This window comes from Calypte anna, chromosome 6 (assembly GCF_003957555.1).
Source record: "Calypte anna isolate BGI_N300 chromosome 6, bCalAnn1_v1.p, whole genome shotgun sequence".
NCBI classification, from domain to species: domain Eukaryota; kingdom Metazoa; phylum Chordata; class Aves; order Apodiformes; family Trochilidae; genus Calypte; species Calypte anna.
Genome location: NC_044252.1, coordinates 29,556,347 through 29,574,644, shown reverse-complemented (window position 1 = coordinate 29,574,644; position 18,298 = coordinate 29,556,347). Strand labels below are relative to the sequence as shown.

The following is an 18,298-nucleotide window of genomic DNA, read 5'->3' as shown; positions in this document are numbered from 1 at the left end:
AGACATTACACGTTCAAGTCTTCTAATCAATGGTAGCTCAATCAATGCATTCAGTTGTAAACAGGAATGTTCATAAAATGGGTGCTAAACTATGATTTTTCCCCTGCTGTTTATGTACTTGACAAAGTCCATACCAATTTCCCCACCACAAATGAAGTCATAAAATCAACAAAACAATTCTTAAAGTGGAATGTTAGGGAAAAGTTAGTTGGACACCAGACTCTTAATCTAATAACAATCAGGTAATGGGGTGGTATCCATAGGGAATATTAGGACTCAAGTCAGAAATATTGGCATTTATAACCAGTGCTATATACACCAGAATAACATGAAAGAATAAGCAAAAGGTGAGGGTACGTTTTGGCAATGGAAGTCATCATTAAATGACCATTCAACTTCTATGTTCCACTAATTTCTGTCACATGAAGCCTTTTCTTCTTAATATTTTGCTCATCTAACAGTGGATGCCTTAATGACTGCTGTGAGTGATGCTGTTAAGCAGGGAAAAATAAGCATCAAAAATCCCAAATGGAGGCAGAGAAAGAGAATAAACCCAGATGGTGAAGAACAGCTGGAAGGGATACACTGCAGATGCATGTACACACAGAGTGAGAGAACAGTTCTGATAGTAAATATAAATCTGTACATTTGGAGGAGGGAGGTGACCATAAAATAGCCTGGCTGTGAGTATGCTGGAATTTTTTTTTTTATTATTATTTCTTTATGTTCCTTAGTCTAAGTGGAACTGTGATGAAAACATATAGCATTATCCCCTCTTTATTTTTATTTTTCTTTTTTTTTTTTCCCCCCCAGACATGGTTTTGGGTTCTTATCTGTACATAATGCTATTATGCAAACTGTAATCAAACTAGATGACAGTCCTCCAGACAAACCTTTAGTATTATGAGCTTTCAAAGCTCCAGAGCAAATTGTTGTTAGTGGGATAGTTCATTAAATGGAAGCTGTATTTCACTCCTACGTACAGCTGCAATGGTCTTAGTCCTCCTTGGGGCTTGTTTTTTATTTTCCTTTCGTTTTTGACAAATATTAATTGAATTAACTGCCCGGTGAAAAAGGTGTGAGGGAGGAGGGAACATTTCCTGAGAATCCTGCCCTTGCCTTTCAGGGATGCTCTGGGCTGATCCCCCCCTTTCCCAGCGGGGGGATCCCGGTACCGCCGGGGCGGGATTCGGGCGCTGTCCGTGGTTCTGGAAGAGCCCATCCCGGCCCGTCCTCTCCCGGTGGATGAGCCGAGGGGGATGGAGGCTTCTGGGGGTGCTTGTGTGACACCCCAGCATCCTGGGGAAGCAGAGAGGCTTGCCCGGGATGTTGTAAAGAAGTGTCAAGGGCTACGCAGTGTTTTGCCTCAGCTCTCAGGTTTTCTTGGCAGTTTTTCTTCTAAACCTGGGCTAAACTGCATGTAGGACCCTGGGGGGGTATAGAGGTGCTGAGTCCTGGATGTTTAGGTTTTATCTCTCTGAGTTTCTTCAGGGCTCAGCGTTCAATCCGTGGGTGTTTCTGGGAGCAAATTCCCAGTCTCTTCAGGCTTGGGTCAGGTATTGGTACTGCACTTTACAATCCTTGGGGGCTTGTGAGCAGAGAAGAAATGTTTCCTTTTCTGGAGGTGCAGGGTTTGTTGAATCTAATGTGCATGCAAATCTGCCTTCATACATCTTCATTTTAAACCTTCCTTTTAAGAGAAACGTTTCAGCTTTTTGATTAGAGACTTCCACATTTTAGTCCTGACTTAGCTATAAAAAACCCCCCGTAACCACACTTCATCATGTTATATCAGTATTATTCCCTAAAATCATACTGATAAATGAAGACAGAATCTTCTAGCTCTGATATTTCTAAAGGTTTTGTCCCACTTTTTTCCTAGTGATCTATATCCTGCCTATGGAACTGCAAATACAGCAACTGCCTCTTACTGTAACACGATAAGGCTTCATTTCAGTGGTGGTTTTACAAGAAGGATCTGTAATACAAACCTGACTTCCTATTGCTGTCTCTCCAGACAACTGAGAGATGGTCAGACTTGTTCAGCCAGCCTCTATTTTTGAACAAAAGTCAGTCAACACATTCAACATGAACACCTCCTTATTCTTGATTAGAAATTAAAACAATCCATCTGAACCCAACACCAAAACCTAACCTTAAAAAAAACTATCCAAAATGAACCAAACACACAAAAATAACAACAACAAAAATCCAAAAAGGTCAATTGCTTTCTTTGTTATTAATTCCAGTGTGAGTTAGGCTGGCAAGAGATATTTTAAGTGAGTAGGGATGTGCAGGAGTTAAACCTGCTTGTATCGAGTAACTGTGTAGCAGGAAGGAAAGGGCAGAGAAAGAAGAAACAGTGGTTTTACTGACTAAAGTGCCTCAGGGCTTAGATGTTTTTACACTGACTCTGCTGACCCTGCCTTTCTTCCTATTTTGTAGATCAGCTGCTCTGAGCAGGTGCCAAGGTCAGTGACAGCAAAAGTTCACCTGGCCAACCTTCAAGTGCTGTTCTAATTGATCTGCACAAGCACTAGTGGAGAAATCTTAACATTGAAGAACCACAAAGAACACAAAAACATCTTAGGATCAAGTACTGGCTGTGCCTGGATGTCTGGGTGTGCAGGTACAGAAATGATAATTCTATCTTTTGAACATTAACAGTGGGAATATTGTTGAAATAGGTGATAGTGGAATTATTTCCAAGTATGGCTGAATGAAGAGGACAGTCTAAATCTGTATTAATGAAGGATGGAAAAGAATCTCCTGAAGCCCAAGTCCCATGCAAGAAATTATACCACAAGCATGATCAAGCTTTCTGTTAAAAGCAGGTGTGTTATCCCTCATAATATAATGATTGTTCCAAAAGCCAGAACTTCCAGGGGTCAATTTGTTGCCTTCCCACTTAGAAGTATTTTACTTTCCATCCTACTTTTGCCCATGATGAATTTGTTCTTTTGTAAGTGTTCCTTATCTTAAATATGGCTTTACCTGCCCTGGAGTTTACCATTCTCCTCAGGGTTTTTTATGAATACAGACCAATTCTGCTCCAGTGAATAGACACTTATAGCAAGAAAATTGACAAGAGATTGTAACAAAGCAGATGAAAATTCACTCTGAAACCTATCACAAAGTAGTAGCTTTTCTTTTCCATGCACTCTCAAATACACTGCCTGCTCCTTTATATAGAACTGAAACAGTATTTTCTCCCTCCTAAGCCATAGTGAAAATGCTTATTACCAAGTGACCTTAATCCTGGTTTTATGACAAGTTTTCCCTCTGTAATGGATAAAACTTCCTCCTGTTCTTCTTGAGGTTTTACAATTTTTTTGCTGCATAACATTGCAGGCATCCTCCCTATCATCTCCAAGTCCAAACTTGGTGGTTCTACCAAATCCTGTCCTGCTTTTTGTGGAAACAAGAATAATAACATGAAAAGGGCTTCCATAATTGGTCAGTCCCAAGTAAAATTCTTCAATTTGAGAAAAACGGGGACAACAGTCAGAGAAAATTCCAAGCCAAGCAAACAAAACAAAGCACGTGGTTGTAAACAGGCCTTTTAGAGATTAGTGGTCTTTCAGCCCACAGCAGGAGCAGGCATTTATATGGTGAAATGAGAGAAGGAAGCACATGATGCCCTGTCTTGAAATTGTTGTTTGACACATGACTTCATTCCCTGGCTGGTCAGAAGAATAATTTGCTACAGGAACCCCCTGGTCTACTTCATACAAAATAGGTAAAGTGTCTATTTTTATTGTGGATTTTGCAGGAATGGCTCAGCACAGAGAATTCCTGGGACACTGTGAAAGATTCTTTAATTTAAGAGAGTCCTGTGATGCAAAAGAAGTCGTGCTTTACAGAAAAGACATCTATCAAATAAGCAAGAGCATAGAAAACCAGCACCTGAATCTGTGAGATTTTATAGGCAGTGGAGTCGCCATCCCTGGAGGTATTCAAGAAATATTTAGATGTAGCACTTCAGGATAGGACTTCCTGCGGAAGGATCATTAATTAAAGTGCTTACCCCAAGCAGTGCTACAGGCTGGGCACAGAGTGGCTGGAGAGCAGCCAGACAGAGGTACCTGGGAGTTTGGATTGACAGGCAGCTGAACAGGAGCCAGCAGTGTGCCCAGGTAGCCAAGAAGGCCAATGGCATCCTGGCCTGGATCAGGAACAGCGTGGCCAGCAGGTCCAGGGAAGTGATTCTGCCCCTGTACTCAGCCCTCGTGAGGCCACACCTCGAGTCCTGTGTCCAGTTCTGGGCCCCTCAGCTCAGGAAGGAGATTGAGGTCCTGGAGCAGGTCCAAAGGAGGCAACTGGGCTGGTGAAGGGACTCGAGCACAGATCCTATGAGGAGAGGCTGAGGGAGCTGGGGGTGTTGAGGCTGGAGAAGAGGAGGCTCAGGGGAGACCTCATCACTCTCTACAACTCCCTGAAAGGAGGTTGGAGCCAGGGGGGGGTTGGGCTCTTTTCCCAGGCAGCTCTCAGCAAGACAAGAGGGCAGGGTCTCAAGTTGTGCCAGGGGAGGTTTTGGTTGGAGATAAGAAAGAATTTATTTCTGGAGAGGGTGATCAGACATTGGAATGGGCTGCCCAGGGAAGTAGTGGATTCTCCATGTCCGGAGATATTTCAAAAGAGCCTGGATGTGGCACTCAGTGCCATGGGCTGGGAACTGCAGCAGTAGTGGATCAAGGGTTGGACTTGATGATCTATGAGGTCCCTTCCAACACAGTCGATTCTATGATTCTATGATATGACATGACATGGTAGTGGGATTATGGTTGGGCTCAATGATCTTGAAGGTCCTTTCCAACCTTAAGGATTCTGTGGTTCTATGGAAGAAAATTTTTTGGTTTGTAAAGCCTGAATAGTAGGGTCTGCTGGCTTAAGAAGTACTGATGGACTTTGCAAGGATAGCTGCTAGGTTCTGGTCTCATTCCTGGATGATGTTGTTCTAGTGAGGATCTGCAGGGTTTATGAGACAAGAATGCAAGGAACAGTGTTAGGGCTCTGAGAGGTTTAGCACTTTCTCTAAGTCACACAGCAGCTTACAATGTTCATACTCAAAGGGTCTGGACAAGTTAGTGTGAGAGACTGTGAACATTCAGCTATGAAATGTTTCTGTGAAGTGTGGTTTGGTTTATTTGATTTTTTTTCTTTAGATAAAACATTTTCCATTGACTCAAGGTTTCAAATGGACACTGATCAGCATTCCTATGTGTGACACCCTTACACACCTAGAATGTCAAACCAGTTCTAAAATGACAGTAATGCAGTATCTGTGACCTTTTCTCTTTTAATGAGAAAATTCTGTGTTCAGAAAACACTCATTTCAGGAAGGACTTTGTCATCTATCTTAAGAAATTCCAAACAAGGTTAATATTTCCCATTTAAAAGAAGGAAATGGGATTTCCTTGGGGTAAAACGCTGAATTACTTTTTATATTCAATCCCCTATTAAATAATATCTTTGCAGGTCTTGGCTGTAGACTACAGATGAACTGAAGAAATTTTCTCCCCTCAAGCCAAAACAAACAGAAAATCACCAACACAAATAAGGTGGGAGCCTTCAAACTGAAGGTGAACTGGTTACTGGTTTCAAAGCTGAAGAAAGTACAGTTAAAGGTAAGAGAAAATGCAGAAAGATTGCTTGGTACAGCTTAAAATGGAAGAATCTCCAGGGTTATCTATGGGTTTTCTTCACCCAAGCATTAAGGTGCTCTTGAAGGCTACTTTAGATGTTTTATTCTGGCATAGTGAGTATAGACCTTTTTCTCTTAGGAATACAATGAGGATAGTTATTAGATCTACTCTGCAGCTGGGGAATGAAACAATTTTTCAGTTATTATGTGTGCACTGGGATTATTGTGAGGTTTCCTCCCTAGCACAAGCCTTGGAATTCCAGTAGGATGTGGGCAGTACGAAGGCCATTTACATATGGTCCCTGTTTCTTTTTTTTTTTTTTTTTTTTTAATTTCTTTGGCTTATCCTAGAGACAGTGTCCAAAGCCTACTGAAATTCTGCTGAGGCAGGATTGAAATCAGACCATACTTTCTGCATGCATTAAGTGAAACCATTGCATTTTATGGATTTTTAGGAATTATGTTTGCAGTATGCTGCTTATCACCCAGAAGTGTGTGTCCCTCTCCTATCCTGGATTTTGAGACATTAACAGGTGCTATATTCCTCTGAGACCCATCCAGCTCAGATAGGTGTGGTTTGGCTCCCAAGTGCCACATAATGCCCCATTTTTATGTGGGTCATAGGAAGGTTATTGCATCCATTAAGAGAAAAGTGGCATTCCATGCTTGTTCTCCTCCTCGGGCTGGAATTGCAGCCAGATTCCAATCCAGAGCATAATCCAACCATGAATGCAGCAGCAGAGAGGCAACTCTTACAGCATTTGAAATTCCCATTCATCAGAATGTGGAAGAACAGCTCTGGTCTCAACAAGAGCTACACAAAATTAATTTAGATTACATCAGGGGAAGGATTATAAAACAAATGAAATCGATTTTGGTTTCTGTCAAATTACATCAAATCAAAAGAAGGATGTGAGGCTGCCCATAGCTTCACTGAAAATAATGGCTTAATATTACCTTAGAGTAGTCTAAGAGGCTAGGAAATACACTGTCCTTTGAAGTTGTGTCTAAATTCCCTGAGCATGTTGCAAAACCTGGACACCTTCTCTGCTCTAATGTATTCAGTAGTTGCTGTTTTTCAGTTTCCCTTACTGCTATAAGTGAAATTTCACTGGTTTTCACCAGCTGAGATCCTGGGCCCAAAAGTGGTTGAAATGGAGGAAAATTAAGGGAGAATGGATGGAGACAAGGGCTGAAATCTCTGCTCTCAGCACCTATCCTGGATTTTGCTTTCTAACATCTGAACCAAACAACACAAGTATAAATAGTTTTACAGCCCTTCTTGTCTGGCACTGCAAAAGGTTAACAAACCTACTGTAGGAATGAAGAACTATTTTTGGGCAGCTGCAATCTTAGGAGAGTTTGCTGTAATCCAGTGCAGGTAAAGCCTTACAGCCAAGCTATTTAGATACTAATATTTTCCTTTGTGATGCTCTCAAGTGTTTACTTTTAAAGATGTGTTGCCCTCACTGAAAATGCTTAAAATGGGTGAGCAAACATTGTACAACCATTAGAAAATAAATTTAAACAAACCAAGGTCCTTTGTGCTACATGCTAAATGCACATTTCTAATTCTAACTTCAGTCACCAGGTACGGAGCTGAGTCCCTCTAGTGGCATAAATATTTATTTGACTTCAGCATGTTATTATAATTCTATTTTATAGCCAGATTATAGCAACAAATACACAGATAGCTCTTTTTGGACATTCTTAGGACTGTAGTAAAGTGAATATTGAATTAGATGCTGTGCAGGCTACTGCTGATGAAGGTAAATTGATTTTTAGCTGCTAGGGGCAATTACAGATGCTCTGGAAGAAGGGAATTTTTGAAAGGATATTCAAGAACTAATTACTATCAGTAAGAAACACGTAATGAGCAACGTAATACCCAGGAGAGCCAATGGGAATAAAAGCTTCTACACAAATCTGTCGTGACCTGGTAGTGAAGACTGTTTAAAAACACTGATCTCCACTTAGCTTGTAAATGCGCATCACCCTCTTTCTCACTCGGATATTCTCTCTCTCTCTGACATACACACACACACACAGGCTCCTGGATTTTGCAGAAGACAGACATCTAGGGCACTTCTTGGCATTCACAGGGAAAATCACATGGGATTAACGTCCCCCAGCAGTAAGTATTCACTTCATTAAATGTTTATTAAGTGGCATGCTGTCAAAAGCTAGATTTAACAGTAAATACAGGAGGACTTTAATGGAAATTGGTTGCATTTGATTTTTCTTAGGAACTGCTGAAAGCTGTCTCTCAAGGATTACAACTTCACCTTTTTTCTTTTACAGATGCTTGTTTACTATCCATATGGTAGCCTCTGGACAGCCAGTAATCCATTCATTATCCACACTGATTGAGCACGGCAGTCAGCGTGGTAGCTGTTTCACTCAGCTGACAGCAGACAACCAAAGGAGGGAAATGATGAATTCGGACAATTTAACATCCCAAAGCTTCCTCTCTGCCATTCACAGCAACGCCAGCAATTTATTCTCAGGGCTCCAGTTTGTTCAGTCCTTCAAGCCCCTCATCATCCCCTGCTACTCACTGGTGGTTTTTATTGGCGTCATCGGGAATTACCTTCTCATCTATGTCATCTGCAAGACCAAAAAAATGCACAATGTCACCAACTTTCTGGTAGGCAACCTGGCTTTCTCAGACATGCTCATGTGTGCCACCTGCGTGCCCCTGACACTGGCTTATGCCTTTGAGCCCAGAGGATGGGTTTACGGGAGGTTCATGTGCTACTTTGTTTTCCTGATGCAACCGGTCACTGTCTTTGTGTCTGTCTTCACCTTGACCGTGATAGCCGTGGACAGGTACTATGCCATGGTGTACCCCTTCCGTAGGAGGCTCACAATCCCCATTTGTGCTTATATCCTGGCTGCTATTTGGCTGCTGAGCTGTACCTTGGCTGCCCCAGCCTTGGTCCACACTTACCACGCCGAGTTCCCGGAACTGGACTTCTCCATCTGCGAGGAGTTTTGGTTCCACATGAAAAGAGATCGTTTAGCTTATGCTTACAGCACTCTCATCATCACCTATGTGCTGCCCTTGGCTGTCATCTCCCTGTCCTACCTGAGAATCTCAGTCAAGCTGAAAAACCGTGTGGTCCCAGGCAATGTCACCCAGGGTCAAGCTGAGTGGGACAGAGCAAGGAGGAGAAAGACCTTTCGCTTGCTGGTCTTAGTGGTGGCAGCCTTTGGAGTCTGCTGGCTGCCTCTGCACATCTTCAACATGATAAAGGACATAGACATCAGCTTGATTGACAAGCAGTACTTCAACTTTATCCAGCTGCTGTGCCACTGGTTTGCAATGATGTCTGCTTGCACCAATGCCTTCCTCTATGCCTGGCTCCATGACAGCTTCAGGGGAGAGCTGAAGAAAATGTTTGCCTGGAGAAAGAAGAAGATTGGACCCGCTACAAACTGCATTATGGCCAGCGTGGTGCTGTGAACAACTGTAAGTCATTTCCATTTTTATTCAGTCCTGGCTCCTGATGTTTGCCCTATGGGCTCAGTTATAACAACACAAGTCTCATGTGGCTTCTCCAGCACCTCTACTTCTACTGGAGAAGCAGCAGATGTCACATCCCAAAATGTCTTAACTCTTTGATAGGAGCTATAGACCAAGGAGATGTTAGCACAGTAAGATACCTTTAAGTAAACCACAGGAACCTCTCTTATCCATTTTGGATATTACTGTCAGCAAAGATATGGGATTTACGGAGAGGGAGAAGCAAGGATGAACACAAGACCTAAATATCTGAGTGAAGAGGTGCTTGGACTGGGAAAAAATTAAATCTGCATATCTTTCTGGAGTCCTTAACAGCAGAACCAGAGTGGAGGACTAAGTATTCATATAGTCCTTTTGAGTTAGGGCCATGTTGCAGAACAGCCTGAGGCTCTCCTAATACCCTTCCTGACCAGCTGTCTCAGATGGGGTGAGGAAATAAGATGGGCAGGGACTGAGCAAGGTCATTTGGCTGTTCATGGGGGGTGGCATAAGGGCACCCCCAGTCCCTCCAAGCTCCTCACTACAGGTTGTCCATCTCACTTGCATGCCCATGGCCCTTGGCTGGCAGGGCTGTGTCTGTGGTTTCCTCTTTCCCTGCCATGTTCCTGCTCTTGTCCCTGGACAAGTGGATGGAAAAGCAGCCTTGGGAGTGGGGCTCCTCACCTGCCTGCCATGACCAACCCCACTGGGCAGGAACACAGGCTTTGTGCTTTTGGAACCCATCACCTTGTGAAACTGTAGCCCAGCATGTAGGAAGGTGAGATGCTGAGAGGGGAAACGAAATGGCAGTGATATTGTTTCTGTCAGGCACAGCTGAAACACAGGGTGAGGGGTGACTGCAAAGTCACCTGGAAGATTTCCTGATGCTGCCATCAAGGATGGTCGGGCTGGAAACATCGTGTGTGGTGGGAACACATCCACACAGGGGGACATCAAGACATGCCACAGCTTTCATGATACTGAAATGTGTTCCTGCCATCGTCTTCTGTAACTTCAATTTCCTGACCCTACTGCAAGAAGGCTGCATCCCCAGCCAAAGGAGTGAATGTCAGTGATCAGATAATTTCTGCTCACCCCTGGAGGAGCCGATTTTGACCTGTGGCAGTGCTGCCATCAGCTTTGATCATCAGAGACAGTCGGAGACTTGGGCAGTGTCCTCAGGAGCACCTCTGGAGGTGGTGTGAAGAGTCAGCAAGTGAATGGGCTATTGACATCGAGCTGTGGAGGGAGGTTTTGTGACCAGACAAAGACAGAGCTGTCAAACTGAGCAGACAGGCAAGTGCTCTCTTTTGAAGAAGCCTTTTGGGAAGAAACAATTTCCTTTGACATTCACCTTTTAATCAGATGGGAGAGTTAGAAGCTATAATCAACCTAATGGTTTCTGGCTTCTTCCTTCCTCTGCCTGAACTGAAAATATTTGAGAGAATAGATAAGTGTAAAGGAGAAAGTTCTGAAACCAGGCATTGTTCCTGAAGAGGTTTCTTCCTGCCTGCTCAGCCAGAATCTTGGATGGCCTCAGGAACTGTCTGGTACTGACCTGAAATCAGGTTGGAGAAGCAGCAGAGTCTTTGCCCATGGCCAGCAAAAGCATCTCCCCAAACCCAACTGTCCAGAAATGTATGGACAAGGAGACAAGAAAAATAGGCAAGAAGGGAGGGGTGGAGAAGGAGAGGATGGTTTCTTGAGTTTGTAGATCTACTCCTGCTGTCTCACTATGAATATTGCACTCATCAGCATTCAGTAAGCTTAATGTGGTTAAAAAATACACAGACATGTATGCACACACTGGGGAAAGTGTTGGAAAAGCATTTGAAATCCCTCTCCACCAATTTCCTCAGAATTTCAAGTTGTGCTGCTGCCAGTAATGAGGAACTGGGTATTAGAAGCTGATTACAGAGACAGTCAAAATAAGAGGTCCTTTCAAAGTGGGAGTCACTTGTGTTCACTCTGTGATTTAGTGGATCTGCCTCGATTACCTTGGTTGAAAGATCTGAACAACCTGTTAAAAAGTATTCTGCATTTGCTGAATTTTAGGAAATTGCTTTTCCTTCGAGCTCGATAATTACAAGCTATTCTAGTAACTTGGTATAAACAAACAGAAAAAAAACAAACCCAAGAAAACCCTCTCAAAGAAACCAATAAAAACTTATAAGCTTTTCAGCTTTTCTTTCAGTGCTCTTTTAAAGAGAGCAGTGAGAGAGACCCTGAGAGAGCCCTGAAACAACACTGCAGAAAGCACCTTTAAATAACAACAAAATCCCGATTTTGACAGATTTTTCTCCTTTGGAATCATATCACTTCAAGCTGTTAATTAGTCAGTTTGCAGAGGTTCATTAGCATGGAGATGGCCCATAACGTTTCCAACCTCAGGCACAACCCTCTAATCTGGAGCAATCTGAAGCCCAGTGGGGTAACTGAGAAGGCTCTTGCTAACCAAGATCATTCCCCCCTTACACACCAGGTTTTTACTCTCATTTTCCCAGCCTGCAGTTTCATTTATTAACCCTCTCTTGTATGTTAGTGACTCCTGCTGCACAAAGCCAGCAAGTGGGATTTCTCTCTAATTTTTTCTTTTTTTTCTTTCCTTCAGACAAATGAAGGGCTGTTCAGTTCATGTATTGTTCCCTCAGTGATGAACACACTGGGAACACCTCACTACCAGCACCCTCTGGAGCTGCCTTTCCAGCAGTGCCAAGGTCTGTCCCCTCGAGGAGGTCACCCTCCTTTAAGTGCTGGTTTAACCATATACTTTGAAACTGTCAGAACTTGTATTTGCACCAAAAACCTCCAAGCCTGCCCCTTGCTTCAAGTCCTTTTCAGGACCAGGTTTTGCAGATGCACCCTGAGATGATCTGTGTTCCCTGCTGTGGGCTCATGAAACTCCCCTTTCTCCTCAGCACCCCCTTTGGCCAATCTCAATGGTCCTCCAAAGTTATTTTTACAGGTTTTTCTTGCATGGTGCAGGGGGTCCCTGAGGGTCCCACAGACTCACAGGGATGGAGACACATCCATATCTGCTCAGCACAACCTCTGAATCCAGCCCCAAGCACCTCTGCTCAATGTAATCACTGTTTTCTCTGACATCCTGAGTAATAAACAATAACAAGATTTTAAGGCACGCCGTACACTGCTTCAATCCAGTTATGCAAATAATAACACTAAAAGCTGTCATGTGAAGTGTGGTTGCTAATCTCCACCCCTCTCTGGGGACTTGCTGTGGTTCTCTGAGGGACCAGGGCTCCTCACTTCAGTATTTTAGGGGGTATAATTTTTAATTACAATTTAAGAAACCATCGCATGCCTTCATTACAGAAAGCAGCCTGATTCAAAACTTGGTATGGCAGAATGCTCCCTACTCCAGTTTCATTCTTCAGGTACAGAGAGACTTTAAGCAGGTAGACACCCAGGTATTCTGCATTTTCCAGCAGCAAATACATGGTGTTGTGATGGCTCCTCAGGCTGTTCCTAAATGCCAGTAAACACTGCTAGGTGGATGATGGAGCCTGTGCTGGTGTTTTCTGGTAGGGAGCAAATGCATTAACCAGCAAGTGGGTGATCAGAGCATGGTGAGCCCTGAGCTTTGGAAATGGAGGACCCACTTAGCACCACACTTCTTCATTCTAAAAAAATCACCCACTGGAGCCCAAGGCACCACAGCTCCCAAGGCTCTGCACGTCTGAAATTGGAGATTATTGGGATACAGAAGGATGGGGAGAGGTAGGGGAGGGTTAAGATGCCTCTACTTTAAGGGAAGAGCACAGATTTAGATGGCAGGAATCACAGCTTCACAGTTTGAAGCTCTTCTGCATAGCTGCTGGAGAGGCTCATAGAGTGGAGCTCTGGCAGACAAACTGCATTTCCAGTGTTTATAGATGCAACAATGCTTGGTCAAACATAAAACTCCTCCCTATGGTCAAACGTGGGATGGGTATTAAAAAGCAATGTACTTTCAGAACACGTAAAATGTAAATTATTATTTGATCAGGAATTAAAAACCAGATGAAATAGTGAACACGGGTCACTAAAGCTGAAATCAGGCAGCCAAAGCAAAACGAGTCAATCAAACAAACCTCTGTTAGGGCCAGGTAGAAATAGTCTCTTCTCCACCTTGAAAATGGCAGCTCAGAGCAGTCACCAAAGACTGACTTGGTTGTGCAATGCATTGCTTGAAATTGGCTTTTTAAACAAGAAAAAATGAGATACCTGTATTTGTTTCATACTTAGGGAATGTCTGTTTATGTAGGACAGACAAAAGCAGGTCCTGCCATAAAGCCATTACTCTCAGGAGCAGGGTGAGTGCTTCCCAGCTGATAGATAGATTGGGAAGAGCTGATATCTTTCATGCCAGCTGGACAACAGATGCTTTTTACAGTTTTAATTGAGTGAATCTGGCTTGCTGAGGTGCCAGTGGTGAGTTACAATTAAAAGCATTATGCAGGGTACAGATATAAGCTGAAAATGGTACACCTGAAGCTGGGGGGGGTGAAAAAAAAAGCCAGATTGGACAGAACTGTACAACACATCCATCAATCTGCCCACCAGAGAAGAGGGCAGAGACAAACATAGTGGTAGACCCACCCATTGCTGTCTTTGCCACTTCTGCATGAAGAATTATAGCACAGATTCACCTCTCACTGCTCCCTATCTTTTTCTGCTCTCTAAAAATTTCATTCACTTCTGCTTCTCCTGGATAAAATGTTGCTCAAGGGCCACAGCTAAGATTTCTACCTCAGAGAAAGCACAGAGCAATCAGGGAGGCTTTCTAAAGGGAAGGTCACCTCTCTGACTCTTTTCAGCAAGCAGAAATAGCCTCACACACAGTGTGTATCCAACCTTTTGCCTTGCAAGTCTGCAGCTGGCAGGAGCAAACCCAGCCTGTCTGTCACTTGGAGCCCTGGTTTTTATGGCTGCATCAAGTAAATTCCCCTCCCCTGACTCAGTGACCCCATTTGGGTCCAAAATCTTCACTAACTGTGGTCCTTCCCTCCACATCCACAAGAGTTTGTTTTACTGAAAGTCTCAGAGAGCAACAGCAGATGTCCCAAAGATGCCTGGCCCATAGGAATGAGACCTTTCCTTCAGAAACTCCTATTCTGTTCTGTGTTTCAAGAGCAGGTTTCAAGTTCATCCTTACTATAGACTGAAATAATCAGCTTGGGAAGGCTTTCCCCAGCCTGATTTCCATCATATTTTGTATCTGTTTCTCTGCTCCCAGCCCTCCCCAGACTTTTGAAATCATCAGTCAAGCAGAAAGCAGATGCAGGAGCCTCAAGGGTGTTGAAATGCTGGTACCTGGCTGAAATTAACAACAGGAGCATTTTCTTGGTGCTCTCCAAGGGAAAAAAATTCATCTCAATGCTGGGACCCACCAGGATTACCCAAGGGATGGTGCAAAGGATTCAAAAGTCATTAGAAGATGGCCAGGCTGCCTTCCCATAGGATAAAAAGTGAGGGGTTAAGGGAATGAAGATTAAATGTATCTCACTGGAGGTTACATCCCTTTGGGATCTAAAAGTCTCTTTGCCAAGAAGCTGACAGGATTCACTTTCTTGCTTATTGTTGCTTACTTTCCCTTTCTACAGCCTGCTTTGTCAAGCTAAGTTAATGAAGCTAGTAATTGATATAAATAATAAAAAAATGCACTCAGGAGCTCCCTGCTTTGTGTCTCCAGCCTGCTGGAAATCCATTTGGGATCACTTCTAGCTGTTTGCAGCCGACTGGGCTCTCCATTCTTTGCATCTTGTTTATGTTTAATTATCACCATTATGTTGTAATTTCCTTGTGGTTGTTTTTATTTGTCTTTTTTTTTTTTTTTTTTTTTTTTTTTTTTTTTTTTCTTTTTTCCTTTTTTTTTCTTTTTTTTTTTCTCTCTCTCTCTACAGGAACCATATGAAAGAGGATGATGCCTTTAATCCCTACACCTACATCTCCTGGAATCCCTGCACCTCCATTAGGCACTGGAGCTCTTTCCTCATCAGTTAGCAGGGCTGCAAGGAGAAGTTCCCTGCTTTCCAGCCCAGCAGGGAGTTGGACCTCTCCTGCTGGGCACAGCTCTTGGTTTGCAGGTAACCTGCTGGAGGTATCTGAAGATAAAAACAGCACAGTTGGCACTGTGGTCTGCCAGAGCCTGGTGGGGCTGAGGGTGACTCCTACACACCCAACATCACCAAGAAAAAGACAGGAGGGCAGCTGGTGCTCCTGTAAGGACAGGCAGCATGAGGTGATGCTGCTCTAGCTACAGTTTCTCAGCCCTGGGGAGCTGTCTTGGGTTACCCCATCCCACCCCCAAACAGCCCAACACTCTGGGGAGAACCTGACAGCCAAGCAGCACGGTGGCCCTGAAGCACCATCACAGGTTGTCACCTGTCACAGCTCAGGTTGGTGGGACCACTGCAGTTGGGAGGCAAAGCAGTGGACACAACTTCCATTGAGATTAAATTTATCTTCATTCCCTTAACCCCTTATCCCTGGGGAGGCAGCCTGGCCATCCTCTAACTACTTCTGAATCCTTTACACCATCCCTTGGGTAATCCTGGGTGGGTCCCTAAAGGAGAGAGCATTGAGATGAGTTTTTGTCCCTTGGAGAGCACCAAGAAAAAGATCCTGCTGTTAATTTCAGCCAGGTACTAGCATTTCATCAGCCTTGAGTATTTGTATTGTAAATGTAATTTGTATTGTAAAACAAACCTCCCTTGGGCTCGTGGAGGCATGTCAAGAAAAAAAGAAAAAAAAAAGAATATCTTTTGACTTTAAGCAAACAGTAGCCACCCAAAAACTGAATCTATCTAACCCCCAGAGGCTGTTTCTGAATGAACACAGGAGTTACTCAAGCCTTCTTGTGTATATGGTCCCTCACTTGCAGTGTGCCCATTCAGTGCTCTGCCTTTCCTGCATCTTCCCTCCCATCCCTCAGCCTGGAGAAGACCAAGCCAGGAGTGTGCCTGAACCAGCAGTGTGAGCCCGAGGGATGCAGAACTAGCAGTGTGTGGTCCAGAGACAGATGGGTTGAGGTTGGATGCACTTGGGAAAGGGGTTTCTAAAACTAACTGAAAGGTTGGGGATTGGGTTCTGAGGCAAGTGTTCAACCAATCCATTCCTCAGCAACTGGATTCAACCCTGGAGGGAGTAAGGTGGAAATAATCCAAATACATTGTGCAAGAGTTAGCTATGAGCTACATCACCAATTAGAAATTATATTCTGAGTCACTATATACAAAGTATTTCAACTCATTAAGATGACAAAACCTTCATCACTCAGCTTTGGAATGATTTCCCCTCAATTATTGTATCCTTTCAACATTCAACATCTGTTGTTAATATGCATAACTTGAAAAAATTAAAAATAAATTTAAAACCATCTGAAGCACTAGACACAGCATATGGCAGACCTGTTTAATCCTAACAAGCCAATAATATTATCATTGTGAATAACTTCTTCATTAAAACATGTATTCATGTCTGTTGTATAAAATGATGATTATTTGTAAAAGCTTTTTTGTACCACCCATGCAATTGTCACGGGTCACTCTAAGTTCTTTTGATAGTACTCCTCTTGGAACCTTTCCAGAGATGGAGGACAGATGAAATGCAGATCATCACGGGTCAAACAAAGTTCTAACAACATCACTAACAAAGTGCAGGGAAGCTTTTGAAGCCCCATGCTTTGCTGTGGTTACAAAAAGATGGGTTTCTTCATGGCAAAGGCATTGAGGAAGGCTCTGCTCCCAATGTTTCTCACTCCCAAAAAAGTTGGATACAGGCTCTGACAAGATCTGTCTGCTCTTATAGTTCATCTCATTCTTCCCTTATTGTTCCATGGATAAGGGTGAGGACAGAAAAGCCAGGTCAGACTTCAGAAGTGGAGACTAAAAGTCACAGTTCACAGAACCCAAACTCATTAAATTATTGGATAAAGGTACCTATGCATTAAAAAACCATCTTTCAATCATTTCCTGAGAAGATTTACCTTCTCCCCCCCACATATTTTAAGGAAAGGTTCTGATTTTCATGCAGCCACCTCTCTTAAGCCCAACATAAGGCACCAATCTCAGAGATGCAGGGTTTAAATCACATCTGCACTTGGCATCCTCAGTGGTGGCTGACAGAGAGTTCAGCTCACACTGCAGCTTATCCTGCACAACATTTGACATTTTGGGTAAAACCCTCTCCCTGTACAAGTAAACAACCTGCCTGGGTTGCTGTCAATGCTCCTCTGTACTTCCTCAGTCTTGCAAAGTGTAAATCTATCTTGTGAGTTTATTCCAGATCTGACTTTGAAGGATTTAAACAGAAGAGGCAAAGTAAGCAAGAGCCCTAGGTTAAATAAATTTTCTGCATAACAAAGCATAAATTTACATGAACCTAATCCTAACCCAGAGCTGAAACAAGAACTCTAAATCAGAGCTAGTCAATGTGTCAAGTACCAGCTCTTCTCAAGAAATTAATATCAGCTTCCCTCCAACATGCAGCATTAATACATTTAACAAGATGGCTGGGTCTCTACTCACCAAAAGTATCTTCATAAGTTATTCTTTGTTTCCCTGGAACCTATTAGCCAGCTGTGTTCTCACTAATCCTTTCTAAATTAGACAAACAAATCTTGTTTTTCCCTTCTTGTTTCCCTTACATCCTTTCTCCTACGAGAAGCAGTCTTGATCAACCTGATGTCCTCCTCCCACCCCCATCATCTGGCCCTCCAGCCCAGCAGGCAGAGCCTTTAAATAGGGCACAAAGAGCCCCAGCTGAGCCACTGGCACTGCTGCTGGAGGCTGGGTTGGGTGGGAGTGATTTCTAGATAGATCTAACTTACTAAACAACAAGTTTTACAAGGTTGGTTTATGAGTAGATACTATTACATGGAGTTAGGCAGAACCCACATATGCAAGAGGGGGATTAGTATAACTATCTGATACTAATAGAGAAGCTTAATAAAATACAAAAATACCCCAAATCCTCCTAATCTGTTAAGAAAATGAAGAGAATGAATAAAAAAGTATTAAAAAGATTCACTGAGGCATGAAACCATTGAGGTTCCACTTAATTTTAGACCTGGTTCTACTGGAATACTAAAGTGCTGTCTCCCAGTTCTTATATTATTTCTAAGAAACTTTGTCTTATAATTTCAATTC

The 18,298-nt window shown here is 43.1% G+C and overlaps 1 protein-coding gene across 1 annotated transcript; it reads left to right on the top strand.

Moving 5' to 3' along the window:
* Positions 1-7,896: 7,896 nt before the first annotated feature.
* Positions 7,897-11,108, top strand: PRLHR (prolactin releasing hormone receptor). The gene is made up of 3 exons (XM_008494966.2): positions 7,897-9,120; positions 11,040-11,046; positions 11,097-11,108. Exon 1 carries the CDS (start codon positions 7,965-7,967, stop codon positions 9,108-9,110), a length of 1,146 nt encoding a protein of 381 aa, XP_008493188.2. The 5' UTR covers positions 7,897-7,964; the 3' UTR covers positions 9,111-9,120; positions 11,040-11,046; positions 11,097-11,108.
* Positions 11,109-18,298: the final 7,190 nt, after the last annotated feature.

What these genes read in the sequence shown, in the direction of transcription:
- PRLHR (XM_008494966.2), top strand. Translation starts at nt 7,965, where the DNA reads ATGGTAGCCTCTGGACAGCCAGTAATCCATTCATTATCCACACTGATT.